At 37.6% G+C, this 15,316-nt stretch overlaps 1 protein-coding gene across 1 annotated transcript; it reads right to left on the bottom strand.

Moving 5' to 3' along the window:
• Window positions 1-904: 904 nt before the first annotated feature.
• LOC107782843 (isocitrate dehydrogenase [NAD] regulatory subunit 1, mitochondrial) lies at window positions 905-14,535 on the bottom strand. The gene is given in 4 exon segments (NM_001325345.1): window positions 905-1,442; window positions 1,664-1,742; window positions 2,403-2,642; window positions 13,945-14,535. Coding segments are annotated over 4 exon segments (1,116 nt in total). The 5' UTR covers window positions 14,467-14,535; the 3' UTR covers window positions 905-1,167.
• Between the last annotated feature and the right edge of the window lie 781 nt (window positions 14,536-15,316).

Raw genomic sequence — 15,316 nt, forward strand, 5'->3', positions numbered from 1 at the left:
GTGATTATTGTAGGAAACACTAATCTAATTATTAGCTGCACTCGTTTATCTCTTATCTTGATGCCTCATTTCAAGCTTAAGAAATGATACAGTTTGCCGCCTTCACCGTCACATGTTCCAGATTTGTTTGTTTGTTTTGTTAAAGTTTTTGGTTAGTTAATTAATAATGAACAAAGAACCACTTATGAAATCTGAGACAAGAGCATTATAACGTGACGCGAGTCTGACTTGTCTACTTTGCAAAACTGATAAGGACTCATCACATCACTTGTGATAATTGAACAATATAGACAAGATGTATGAACAACTTAACAAAATAGATAGAATGAAGATTGCCAAAATTATGCTCGTCTATTATAACTTGTAAATAATGCAAGATTTGTCAATCCGGCAAAACTTGTAAAATGAAACGTACCAAAACTATGCCCCTCACAGCATAACATTTAAAAGCATAACTTTTCATTCTTGCGGATGTGTACAGTGGAGTTTGTTTTTGCACAAATTCCTTAAACGGGAACAATGACCAATAAGTAATACTCATCATAGAAATTCAACTACAATTAGATTATAAATGGCCTCATTGTCTAAATCTTTTACAATATTGTCGATGAAATTAAACTCAGTAAGAATTACGAGCAATATTTGATGTCCTAAAGAGGTACCTTCACAACGGTTGTGCTTGCTTTAGTAACTACTGGTATACAGTACCTTCTTCAAACGGTCCTTCAAGATCAAGTTTAGTGCCTAATCTTGCGTAGATAGCCCAAAGACAGCCAAATTTGATGGATTCACGTAAGTGGTTGTGGTTCCTCGGACAAATTTATGCTAGCCCCACGATAAAAAAGAAAAATCTATCTGATGCTTCAAGGCAAAACAAACCAACTGTTCGTCAAAAAGCCTGTTTCCAAGTCAAAAGTTGGTATACCTTGAATTTATTAACCTTCGTTACAAAAACATGCTATAAGAAAGAAATGGCTATAAACTTGGATCCTGTATCTTCAATATTTCCACTTAGGAGATTCACATTATTTTGTGGAATATGCCACCTTGAAAGGCACGCCGCACCAACGGAAGTAGAGAACAATTAAAGTCATCACAAGAATGATGAATTAAAGACATGTAGCATGAATCATCTCGAGAATAAAAGAGATAGAAGTGGTTTTGAAATTAGTCCAGATTTGCAATGACAGCATCCGTGATTTCTTGGGTGGTGCAATTTCCACCAAGATCTTTGGTCATGTATTTACCCTCAGCAATTACACGCTTCACCGAAGTCTCTAGTCTATCTGCAAATGAAGGAAACTGCAGATGTCTCAACATCATGGCTGATGAAAGAAACAAGGCAACTGGATTCGCCTTCTTTTGCTCTAGTATCTTCTCATTTCCTACATTTCCTGCTGAAGCACCTTGCTCAAACACAGCATGGTCAGCCCCCACATTGCCTGAAGCACAAATAGCCAATCTCTTCAGTCATATAATCAACATATTAAGCCGTTCAGACCTTTTTCAAGCTTTAAAGCAGCTCAAATGATGAATGATCATTTTCATATCAAAATCGACCAGATACTCCTTCATAGCAGAGGGGTGAATAATGCAGGAAAAACATTGAAACATATCCACATTAATTTAGAGAGAACAAATTCTGACTGATACTTATATGTACCTCCAGGCATAACACCAGTGCCTCCAGCAATACCAGCTGCTGTATTTGCCACCAGATTTCCGTAGAGATTTGGAGTGACCTGTAATATACAACTTCAAGTTCATATCCAGACTGGAATATTTAGTGACAATGCAAATGACAAGGAAAAAGCAAACGTTGAACTTGAACAGAAGAATACAAAAGTAGGTTCCTGTTGTACGACAATTCGGGTAAGGATTACAAAATCCATTTTGTAAACTTCCATACTTGTTAATTCAGCAAAGACGAAAGTGCCGCTACTATTTCCCATTTCAGCAACCTAAAGTACGAACTTCATCTTTTTATTCTCTGAAACTCTTCATCCTCATATCACACCTTACCCATTCTATCAAGAGAGAGAAAAAGAAAAGGATAAATTTGCTAAAAGGACAACCGAGCAACGTAGTTTTACTAGTCTAACATTTGATGCTTAAGCTAGTAACCAGTACCACCGGGGTCATATACTCAGACTTGTATGAGAAGCTTTTAGCTCTCTCCCCCTGCCCCACTCCCCATTCATCCCCACCCCACCCCACCTCCAAAACAGAAAAACCTTTTTGTCAGGATTAAGATAAATGGTCCATATAGAGTAGAAAATGGAGTACAGCTTTAACATCATACAGCAAAACTCACCATGTCAGCAAACAAAAACCATACAAGAAAAAGAAGAAAACAATCAAGAACCAAAAAATAGAAAAGAGTATTTGGGCAAAACTTGTACCATAACATCAAATTGCTCAGGCCTTGATACAAGTTGCATGCAACAGTTGTCCACAATGATCTCATTGTACTTGATCCCAGGATATTTGCTTGCAACCTCGCGACAAGACTCCAAAAATAAACCATCTGCAAGTTTCATAATGTTTGCTTTGTGCACAGCAGTCACTACCTTGCGATTGTTGAGGTATGCATATTCAAAGGCATATTTTGCAATTCGTTCCGAGCAAAACTTTGTCATCACCTAGAAAATTCATATAGCAAAGATGCAAACAATTAAGAATCTGCAAGAAAGAAGATATTGGAGAACTCTTAAAGTTGAAAAGGAGGCGCGGAATTATAGTATAAAAGAACTTGAGAAGAAATCATCCTGCCGCACGGGATATCCTAAAAAAGGAGAGAAGCAAAGAGGAAACTGGCCCACAATGTCCTAGGGCTAGAAGCCCGGGGGAATTAAAAAAAAATATATATACATATATATATGTATATATATATATATATATATATATATATATATATATATGGGTTTTGCTAACCTACTACATGGTTGTAGTAGGTTAGCATTGTATATATATTTGCTTTCTCATAATTACCCATAACAACACTTTAAATAAGAACATTGACAGGGACTTTGTTGTCTTTTCTCCAAAAAGTAAAAACTCCTCCCCCTCTGTTTTCCTCCTCCTTTCCATCGACTATGCTTAAACCAAAGCAAAAAAGTTGCACTGATAGAGCAATATCAAATCAAATGTCGAACTGAATAATAGTTCTAGTAAACATTCTGCAAAACAATTTGGCCGTGGGATTTTGCGGGTGTAAAATTTGCACCTACCTTTCTTTTGGAAATTCTTTTTACTCAATCTTTCATTTGGAGATGGACTTTTCAGTACGTTAAAAAAGGAAAATGGTTAGATTTAGTTTAATCTTTAATTGTTGGGTTTATATTTCCGATTATACTAATAAAATTGGTTAGATTAGGTTAAGCTTTTGATTGCTGGGTTTACAGACTTAAGAGAGGGTGTTGTTTGAGTTTAATGTTTGGAGCTTCTTCTGAGGGAGGAGGAGTCAAAAATGATATACTTTAGTTTTTAGATTAATGTTAATGGAGTTTCCTGTGAAGGAGTTAAAAATCGAGATTAAATTATAAGGGAAGCAAGATTTGATATTTTTTTTCTGAAGAAATTTTGGTGTTGGGTGGAAAGGAGACGAAGAGAAATGGACGAGTGAAATTGGGAAAGGACGGAAAACCCCCATTTGTTCATATGTTGCTGATATGATGTTAGGGGTATTTATGAGAAAGCAAATATGTATACAATGCTAACCTACTACAACCATGTAGTAGGTTAGCAAAACCTTTATATATATATATATATAGCATGCACCAAGGCTAAGAACGCGGCGTTTGCTCGTTTGTATGATGAGCTCGGGGGCAGAGGCGGGGACAAGAAGTTGTACCGGTTGGCCAAGGTGAGGGAGAGGAAAACCCGCAACTTAGACCAAGTCAAGTGCATCAAGGACGAGGATGGCAAAGTGTTGATGGACGAGGCACTTATTAGGAGAAGATAGCAGACATACTTCCATAAACTGTTGAACGAGGAGGGGGATAGAAGCATTGTGCTGGGTGAGTTGGAGCACTCTAAGAGTCGGTGGGATTTTGGGTACTATAGGTGGATTACTGTAGAGGTGGAAGGGGCGATCCGTAAGATGTGCAAGGGCAGAGCGACGGGGCCAGACGAAATCCCGGTGGAATTCTGGAAGAGCGCGGGGCGGGCAGGTTCGGAGTGGCTCACTGGGCTGTTTAATGTTATTTTTAAGACGAAAAAGATGCCCGAAGAATGGAGGTGGAGTACGATGGTTCCGCTTTACAAGAACAAGGGTGATATCCAAAATTGTAACAATTATAGGGGTAGAGGGTGGTTGAGGCCAGGGTGAGGAGGTGCGTGTCTATTTCCGAGAATCAGTTTGGATTCATGCCGGGGCGTTCGACTACGGAAGGGATTCATCTGGTAAGGAGATTAGTGGAGCAGTACAGGGAGAGGAAGAAGGATTTGCATATGGTGTTTATTGACCTTGAGAAAGCGTATGATAAAGTCCCGAGGGAGGTACTGTGGAGGTGTTTGGAGGTTAGCGGCGTTCCAATAGCGTACATTAGGGTGATTAAGGTTATGTATAATGATGCTAAGACTCGGGTGAGGACTGTGGGTGGTGACTCGGAGCATTTCCCTGTGGTGATGGGGTTGCACCAGGGATCGACTCTTAGCCTTTTTTTATTTGCCTTGGCGATGGATGTACTGTCACGACACATCCAAGGGGAGGTGCCTTGGTGCATGCTATTTGCCGATGATATAGTGTTGATTGACGAGACGCGAAGTGGAGTTAACGCGAGGTTGGAGATTTGGAGACAGACCTTGGAGTCTAAAGGTTTCAAACTGAGTAGAACCAAGACAGAATACTTGGAGTGCAAATTCAGTGACGGGACCCATGATGCAGACGTAGAGGTTAAGCTCGATGCTCAAGTTATCCCCAAGAGAGTGAGTTTTAAGTATCTCGGGTCTATTATCCAGGGTAACGGGGAGATTGACGAAGATGTCGCACATCGCATCGGAGCGGGATGGGTGAAGTGGAGGCTCGCTTCCGGTGTTTTATGTAATAAGAATGTGCCGCCAAGACTTAAAGGTAAGTTTTATCGAGTGGTGGTTCGACCAGCTATGTTGTATGGGACTGAGTGTTGGCCAGTCAAGAACTCACATGTGCAGAAGATGAAAGTAGCAGAGATGAGGATGTTGAGATGGATGTGTGGGTGTACCATGAGAGATAGGATTAAGAATGAAGCTATCCGGGACAGAATGGGAGTAGCCTCCGTGGAGGACAAGATGCGGGAGTCGAGACTGAGATGGTTTGGACATGTTAAGAGAAGAAGCATTGATGCTCCTGTTAGGAGGTGTGAGAAGTTGGCCATGAAGAGTTTGAGAAGAGGTCGAGGTAGGCCTAAGAAGTACGGGGGAGAGGTGATTAGACAGGACATGGCGCTGCTTCAGCTCACTGAGGACATGACCCTTGATAGGAGGGTGTGGAGGTCGAGGATTAAGGTAGAAGGTTAGTGGGTAGTTTTTAGTTGTTCACCGATAGTCTTAGTAGCATGCATGTCCATTCATATTCTTAGATTTTTATTACGTTATGTGATTTTGTCCGTCTCAGGTATTGTATTCCCTATTGCTATTATTTGGCACTACTTATCTTTTATCTCTCCTTTTTTCTTCTCTTCCTTCTTTCTTCCTTCCTTGCTTTCCTCTACTTCTTCTTGCCCTTCTTGAGCCGAGGGTCTATTGGAAACAGCCTCTCTACCTGCATTAGGTAGGGGTAAGGTCTGCGTACAGACTATCCTCCCCAAACCCCACCTGTTGGGATCATACTGGGTTTTTTGTTGTTGTTGTTGTGTGTGTGTGTGTGTGTATATATATATAGAGAGAGAGAGAGAAATACAAAAGCACAAGGGACCACCAAATAAGTACTCCGCAACAATGTAATAGTGAGTGGAAAATGCAAAAATAGAATGTAACAAAACGCCCCAGCTTGGAAATTGCGATATCGAGACAAGGTTTCTATGAAAATATTGCACCAAAAAGATGATAGAGTTGACAATCCGTACATCCTCTAAAGCTAAGCACAAGCTAGGTCCACAATGTAACTTGTGATTGGAAAATGCAAAAAAAAAAATGTACAAAATGTCCCAGCTTGGAAATTGCAATAGTGAGACAAACAAAGTTCAAATGTTGCGACAAACAGATGATGGAGTTGACAATTCGTATATCCTCTAAATCCTAAGCACGAGCTAGGTCCTGATATAATGAAAATGTAGTCGTTACAGGAAGTGACACATTCTACTTAGAAGAAAAATAAAAGTGAGAGCAAAGAAGAAAGCTCACAGCAGATCTTAGGTAAAAAGATTGTAGCGGTTGATTTGTACATCAATATTAAATTCAGATGTGTAATTAAGCTGTCTTGCAAACTACTTTAAAAGATGGATATGTAATCTGGTTTAGATAATCATTCAGAAAATCTTAGCATATGATGTACTTGAACTAGGTCTTTTCATTATAACACAGACTAATTTCATAGCACTTCTCTGGCTGTGCTGCGCAGAATATATTAGATGCTGGTTAACAACAAAAAATATGTAATGTGTTGGGCCTTAACATAGAGATTTTGACAAAAAAGGGTGAAAGGAGAGTACGTCCAGAAGATAGACTGACAAAAGAAAATCCCCAAAAATAACAGAGAAACCCAGAAGGCTGAGGTTGTTCATGCATTAGGCCACAATAAACCAAGAAAGAAATATGACAGAGCTATACACTTCTTAACAACAAATTGGATATCTGGTAACGAACAAATATTATATGTAAGATACTTATCTAAGCTTGGCTCATTATTAAGAAAGATGAAACACTAGCATTTTCCCATAGAATCTTTTCAGTTTTCAATAGGACCAAGTGCAAGTGTGCAACAGAGCCCCTTCAATTATTTAACTTGTTGTATTCCTTTAACCCTATAAATGTTTTTCAACTACCTCTTTAAAAGATAATAAGTTTACCTTTTGTTAGTTTCACTCAGCAACTATATAGTTTGTGGGTATAGACATTCTCACTTTTACCTCTTTCTGGCAATGGCTGAAGGTCCACCATACCAGGAACACCCCTCCCCCTCCTTAAGATCAGCTCTCTAGGTCTCCTCCTTCCTCCCAACCCCCTCCCCCAAAGAAAGAATTAATGCTACTGTTTGACTCTTTTCTTATCACCTTAAAACAAAAAGCACATTCGCGTGAATAAAATTTTTCCATTCTCTTGCGACACACCCATTGGCTTTGCTGATATAAGTTGTTCAGTGTTAATTTACAAGCTTTTTGATCGACCAGCAGAAGAGGAGGAGGAGGAGGAGGAGGAAGCAAGAAAGGGGAAGAAAGAAAATATGAGAAGCTGTAACTTTCTTTGTTCTCTCTTTAATACTTAGAGGCTAGAGCTGCCTACCAAACTTGCAAAATTTACTCATTCAAATAAGCACATGACAAACTTTCCATCCACTTTCAAACAGAATTTAACCGGAGAGGCAGGTTGCTACTTATCAATAGTAAAAAGGGTTAAATAAGAAAAAAATATACTCCCACTTTTTCAATATATATTACTTTTTAATTTTGGATGATTCAAAATGTTTGACGCCAATCCATTTTTTATACAACTTTCAACTATTAAGAATTCAAATCGATTAAGCTACTCCAACTAGAATTGGCATGTTATTTTCTCCTTCATCCTAACTTTTCAATCATTACTTCAATAGTTTTCTTCCACTAAATATATCGACTGCCCCTCAACTTGGCATGCTACTTCATTTTGGCAACTCTTCATTAGGTCATACCTATTGAACACTAAAGTTGTCAAATGTGTTCATTGAATACGTAAAGTTGACATGGAACAACACGTGTTCTCCACTTCTTTAGAGCACGTAGAGTGACTTAAGTTTTAAATTTTTTTCAACAACTTTTACAGGTGTAAAGTGGATACAAAGATGTGTCATTAGAATAAACAAAAAAAAACAGGAAAAAAAATACTCCCTCCGTTTCAATTTATATGACACGGCTTGACTAGGCACAGAGTTCAATAAATGGGAGAAGACTCTTGCCAAATCACCTAAAGTGGAAAATCTTACCCTTAAGGTCCTGTGGGCTAGCTTTTTAATGAAAATCATGACAAAGAAAATACAAAGTCAAAAGTGACCCACATTTCCCATATTCTCTGCCACATTGACATGTGGTGTCAATTTCCCCTTAACTTCCCCTGGTTCTATCAACTTTATTCTCAAAGTCCTATATTTGCTCCTTGTTTCCAATATCATTATTCATGCTTTATCAAGCCTTTCCCCACGTCAACAAAAATTCACCGTAAGCCCCTTTAATTCAATTTGGAAAAAAGAGGTCTTCTTTCAACTCTCAGAGTCTACTGTCTACTCCAAGAACGAAGGTCCAGTTTTTGAAGACCAAGATTTTTGAAAGGATTTCTCTGCATCTCAGATTTGTTAGAAAAAGTCTATGTGAAATTTCTTCAATTCTTGTGGAACCAAAAAAAAATTCTAGTTCATTCTTGTGGCGCCAAAAGAGTTTCTTTTTAAATTAGGTGAAAAGCTTATGAATATATATAGAGCAGTGTTTAGAAAAGCGATCGCTTGACGCGACGCGACCCAGTGCCGCTTCTAGCTGCCTGAGGCGACTCGACCGAGGGAAGCGCACGCTTCAATGGAGGAATCGACGAAGCGAGGAAAGCGATGAAGCGATCGCTTCTGTTAAAAAAGCGCAGAGGGCCCTTTTTTTAAAAAAAAAAATTGGGTCTGTTTTTTTATTATACAAAACAGACCCTAAATCGACAAAAACTGACCATTTCTTCTTCTTTCTTCTTCGATCGACGTCGACCAAAGCCTAGGGTTCAACTTCATCGACATTGCTGACCAGTCCAGGTAATTTTCTTGTTCTCCTTTCTTCTTCTCTTTTTTTTCTTTCTTCTTTCTTTCTTCTTCTTGTTCCCGTCCAGATTCTGCTTTTCTTTCTTTCTTTTTCCTTCTTTCTTCCATCTTCTTCTTCGTTTATCTCTGACAGTCCAGTTTGCACACTGTTCAGACTTCAGCGTCTTCTTCTTCTTCCTTTTATCTCTAACCCATCCAGATTCTGTTTTTTTTTCCCCTTTTATTCTTCTTATTTATTAATTTTAATATGTATTTTAGTTTATAAAATTAATTATTATTTATATATGTTATATTTTTCAGTTTTAATGTATATTTCAGTATATAAAATTAATTATTATTTATATATGTTATATTTTTCAGTTTATTTGATTTTTTTAATGTATATTTCAGTATATAAAATTAATTATTATATATATGTTATATTTTCAGTTTATTTGATTAATTTTATATGTATTTCATTTTAGAAAATTAATTATTATATATATATGTTATATTTTAGTTTATTTGATTTTTTAAATGTATATTTCAGTATATAAAATTAATTATTATTTATATATGTTATATTTTTCAGTTTATTTGATTTTTTTAATGTATATTTCAGTATATAAAATTAATTATTATATACTCCCTCCGTTTCAATTTATGTGAACCTATTTCCTTTTTAGTCCGTGCCAAAAAGAATGACCCATTTCCCTATTTAGAAACAATTTACCTTTATGCAATGATTTATAGCCACACAAAATATATGTGCCTCATTTTACACCACAAGTTCAAAAGTCATCTATCTTTTCTTAAACTTCGTGACCAGTCAAATGGGTTCACATAAATTGAAACGGAGGGAGTATATGTTATATTTTCAGTTTATTTGATTAATTTTATATGTATTTCATTTTAGAAAATTATATATGTTATATTTTAGTTTATTTGATTTTTTTAATGTGTATTTCGGTTTATAAAATTAATTATTATATATATTATATGTATTTTTAGTTTATTTGATTATGTATTTTCTTATATCTTAGTAGAGATTTCAAAATGTCTCAAAGATCGAAAGATAAAGACCCGGCTTGGCGATATGGCGATAGAGTTAATGAGAAGAATACAAATGTTGTATCCAGGTTTTGTAACAAGATTACAACGGGTGGAATTTATCGCTTTAAATTCCATCTTATTGGTGGCGATAGAAACGTCACAAGTTGTCCGAAATGTCCACCGGAGGTGAGGGATGAAATAAAGAATTTTATTGAGAAGAAGTAGCAAAAAAATCAAATGAGTCATCAACCATTGGTGACCAATCTTGATGATGATGATGATGATGGTGATATTGAAAAATTGTCACTTCCAACAAAACGGGGAAGAGATGCAATCTCTTCGAGCCATGGATCGACGGGTACGAGTAGGACTAAAGGTCCTATAGATTGCTATTTTCCAAAGAAGCCGGAAGGAAAGAGCGGTGGAAAAGATGTACAAAAAATTGCTAAGGACATTTTGAGGGATCGTGCAGTTAGAGCTTTTGCACGATGGGTCTATGATGCTGGGCTCCCCTTCAATTGTGTCAGCTATACCGACACTTTTGGAAACTTTATTGAGGCCGTTGGTCAATACGGACCTGGAATAAAGCCTCCCACTGATCATGAAATCAGAGGTCCTTATCTAAATAAGGAAGTGGAGGAGACTAATAAAATTGTGGAGGAACATAAAGTTGTGTGGAAGAAGTATGGCTGCTCCATTATGATGGATAAGTGGACGGCAAGAACCGGGAAAATGATTATTAATGTGTTGGTGAATTCTCCCAAGGGAAGTTTGTTTCTTGAGTCCATTGATGCTAGCGACTCATCCACTGACCACATCAAAATGTTCACCTTGTTTCAGAACACCATTGAAAAGATTGGCCCAAGCAAAGTTGTTTAAGTGGTCACTAATAATGCGAGTGAAAATGTGAAAGCGGGTGGCATGGTGGAAGGAGCGTACAAGAATGTCTATTGGACTCCATGTGCGGCTCATTGTATCAACTTAATATTCGGGGACATTTTCAAGGAAAAACCCTTCTCTACAGTTTTTGGCCAGGGCGTTAGGGTACATTCTTATATTTCTCAGCGGCCCTTGTTATTGAATATGATGAGAAAAAAAAATTTGGTGAAACCGGGCAAGACAAGGTTCGCCACTGCTTTCTTGACTTTGCATAGTATCCACTTGCAAAAATTCAATTTGAGAAAGTTGTTCACTTCAGAGGAATTGAGCAAGAGTAAATTTGCAAAGGAAAGTGCGGGGAAAGATGGTTGCACGCATTATTCTTTCTTATTCTTTTTGGAATAATGTCCTTCATGCTCTTAAAATTGGTGGCCCTTTGGTTAAAGTACTCAGTTTGGTGGATGGGGAGCAAAAACCACCAATGGGCTACCTCTATGAAGCTATGGATAGGGCCAAGTAGGCTATTCAAGCATCATTCACTGATGAGCAGAAATATGCAAAGGTCTTTCAGATCATTGATGCAAGATGGAGTGAGCAACTTCATAGACCTTTACATGCAGCTGGACTTATTCTGAACCCGTCACTCTTTTATGATCAGCATGAGAATAATTCATTGGCTAGAGAAGTGTGGACAGGATTCCATGAGGTTGTTATCAAGTTAACTCCAGATGAAGACTTGCAAGAAAAGATAGTAGATCAACTTGCTATTTACAAGGCAGCTGAGGGGCTTTTTAAGCTCCGACTTGCTATTAAACAAAGAAAGATGAAGTCGTCAGGTGACCAAGTGCTTCTATATTTTATAGCTCTAACTTTAATGTATTTTTTGTACTTATTAACTCTTGAATATTTTTTTTCACTTCTATAGTTGAGTGGTGGGACCAATATGGTGTAGAGACTCCGGATTTACAGACTTTCGCCATCAGAGTTCTAAGTTTAACTTGTAGCTCATCCGGATATGAAAGGAACTGGAGCGTTTTTGAACACGTGAGAAATAAAAAGAATTATTTCGTGTTTTGAGATAAAGTAAATTATATCTCAATTGTCCCAACTCCTACTAATTAGTTAACATATCTTGTTTGCAGATTCATACAAAGAAGAGGAATCGACTAACCTTGAAGTACCTCCATAATCTAGTGTTCATAAAATACAATAGAGCATTGAGGCGTCGCTACAACCACCGCAATCTAATTGATCCAATTCTTTTGGACAATATTGATGAGGCTAATGAGTGGCTAACCGGAGACCCCGAAAATTGTGAAGATGAAGAAGTATTTGAAGGCGACTCTAATTTCACTTGGGGTGATGTTGCGGTTGCTAGTGGAGTTGGGGAGAATCCTTATGGTTTAAGGAGGAATACTTCAAGTTCAAGCTCGATTAGGAAGGAAAAAAGTGTGGCTACTACAAGTCGATCCTTATCCCTAATTGATGAAGATGAAAGTGATCATGAAGAGGAAGAGGAGGGGGAAGAATAAGATGACGAGCAATATGAAGATAATAGAGAAATTCAAGAGTTTGACAATCTTGAAGAACAAGAAGAGTAGAGAATATGTTGATTCTAGTAATTTAGTAGCTTTGATTTTGCTTGTCCTATGGTTTGTGGAGGATTTGGTGGTACCTAGTACCTACTTTTAAATTTTTAAATTGAACTTTTTGATTATTTACAATTTTATATTGTGTCTTATGCAAGGTTTACATTATGTTTTTTAAGAATTGCGCTTCACTTTAATAAAGCGTGCGCTTCGCTTTGCGCTTCGCTTTTGAACCGAGGCGAGCCCTTGTCGCTTTTTTGCGCTTCTCGCTCTTAAAACACTAATATAGAGATATTTGAGATTATTGACTTATGCTTTCACTGTTTCTCTCTTGATAATCCTTTTTTATCTCCCGGTTTTTCTAATTGTTTTCTTATATTCTGATTATTTCCTTTAATCCTATTTTATCTAGCACATGAGATTAAATACAAACAAATGAGTCACTCACAATTAGACTCAACTAAAGGAAAAATATGACTAAAAATTGAGGAGCGTCATGTTGTTGCTGAATGGATTTAAAAGGAAAGAAAAAATGGAGGTGTTAAACATGGGTCTGTCAAGTAAGCTATGATTTTATTCAATACTTCAAGAAGTACTATGGAACAAATTTGGAAACAGAAGAGATTAAGTGTTGCTAACAGTACTCCATTAAGGTGTCTTTAGGCTTTTCCACCAACGTGTTTAGGACGATCTTGATAAGATGATTGGTAAAATTCAAGCATGGACCTCCATTTAAGTATACCTAAGAGGGTAATAAACAGTATGATAAAAATCTTTGATAAAAAAACAAACAACAATAACAACAACAACAACATACCCAATATTATCCCACACCATGGGGTCTGGGGAGGGTAGTGTGTACGTAGACCTTACCTCTACCTTGTGAGGATAGAGAGGTTGTTTCCAATAAACCCTCAGCTCAGGAAAGCGTAGCACCACATTAATGAAAATATAGACAAGAAGGGACAAACCTTAGAAAGTATGGGGCTAAACTCAGCTGGTATAAAATTTGACATCCTACTACGAATGGGATTTTGTGTCTTAAAATCCTGTAGAAGCAGAATTGATCTAAATCCAGAATGATTCTGGCTATCACACAACAAGGATAAGCTTTGGGCTAGATAAGTCTAAATCTTGTCAAAAGTCAAGGGTACTTCAATCTCCCTAACTTGTTTGCAATTGTTGTGTTAAATAAGATAACTACTCCGTACAAGATTACAGGAAATAAAGATAGGCAATCTTATAAACCTGTCATTCGGTTCCATTAATCTCCTTTAAAGTCCAGTTGAAACCTTCAAAATTTAGGTTATTTTTGGTCTTAAATGAATCCAAGCCTCTACTTGCTCCATTCTCATGTCATTTTCATTTGCTCTAGATGTCATTTTAATCCTGCTTGATTAAGATAGCACCAAAACCTTTTCGATTGCATAAAAAAGATTTATTCACTTGACATTGCATGCATATTATCCCAAAAATAACAATCCTACACATAGAATGCACATTTGGAATGAAGTCAAACAAACATTAATGGAAGAGTACCTTAAGGCTTTCAACGACACCAGGAACAACCTCATGTTCCAAGCCGGAATATTCACCCTCAGTATTTTCCCTGATGACAACAATATCCACGTTCTCATGACGCGTAGGTAATCCTTGCAAGTTGAAGCAGTGAACAAGGGAAGCATATAGATCAAGCTCCTTCCTAAGCTGAACGTTAAGGGAACTAACACCACCACCCACAGGAGTCTTCAATCCTCCTTTTAAACAGACCTTATTCTTCCGGATCGATTCCATAACCTCTGGAGGCACACTCTTCATGTCGCCGTGAACGTCGTATCGCTCGAAGTACACAGGAGCGTGCATCGCGTCCATGACTTGTTCGACAGCGCCGGTGACGAGCGGCCCGATCCCGTCACCAGGGATGAGAGTGACGGCGCGTGGTGTGCCATCACCGGGTCGGGGCATGTAGGTGACGGATCGGGTTGACGTTAATGAATGGGAAAAGCCATGGGATGGGGAGCTGAGGAGGTGCCTGAGAAGAGGTAGGGTTCGTTTGGCCATTGATCGGAAAATAGATCGATGGGGTTGAGTGGTTTGACTATTGAATTTGGGGCATGGAAATTAGGGTGTGCGAATTATATGATGCTCTGCTCTTCAGGAAAGGAAGAGACAGGTCATGAAATTGAAAAAGGGAGCGAGGAAAAAGGAAAGGAAGAGGAAAAGGGTCCAATTTCATTTCTATTACTCCTTCCAACGTTTAAAAATTCTACCCATTTGACTTTCTTTTTTTTAAAAGTAACGTAAGAATTATTTATTACTATAATTTTTTCAAATCTATTGTTCTAATTATTGAGGATTAATTGAGTGAGGCGTTTAAAGAATGACAAAAGGTCGTTTAGACAAATATTTTAATGATTAAGATTGTTAAATAAGTAATAGGAACTGAATGCAGTATAGTATTATAGTTATTTATTTACTACAATTTGATAAATATTGACACCTTTTAATGCACGGGGTACAAAGAATACCAATATACAAGTTGATTTTAACCTACACACTTTCCAATTACTTGAAGGTGTGAGCCTTTGTTCAGCCTCGCCAACTCAATTTGTTTAGCTCTCGGATAATAAATACAACAACATAGATTTCTTTTCTTTTATACTGTGTTTGAATATATAGAATATTTCATCAGATATTACCTCCCACCAACACAGATGTCGAGTTTATTCTATCGGCCTAGGCTTAGGTAGATAAGAAGAAATCAACTATAAAGAATTTTCTACAATGCGCCAAACACTATCTCCAGAAGCAGTCCTCTAAATTCGTTTGTTGAGCTGTTTGATGTTCTCATATGCAACAAGACTTATTCAATTCTCAGTTAGGTACATTACAACTAGGGACATCATATGCA

Source organism: Nicotiana tabacum, chromosome 24, assembly GCF_000715075.1.
Source record: "Nicotiana tabacum cultivar K326 chromosome 24, ASM71507v2, whole genome shotgun sequence".
Classification (NCBI taxonomy): Eukaryota; Viridiplantae; Streptophyta; class Magnoliopsida; order Solanales; family Solanaceae; genus Nicotiana; species Nicotiana tabacum.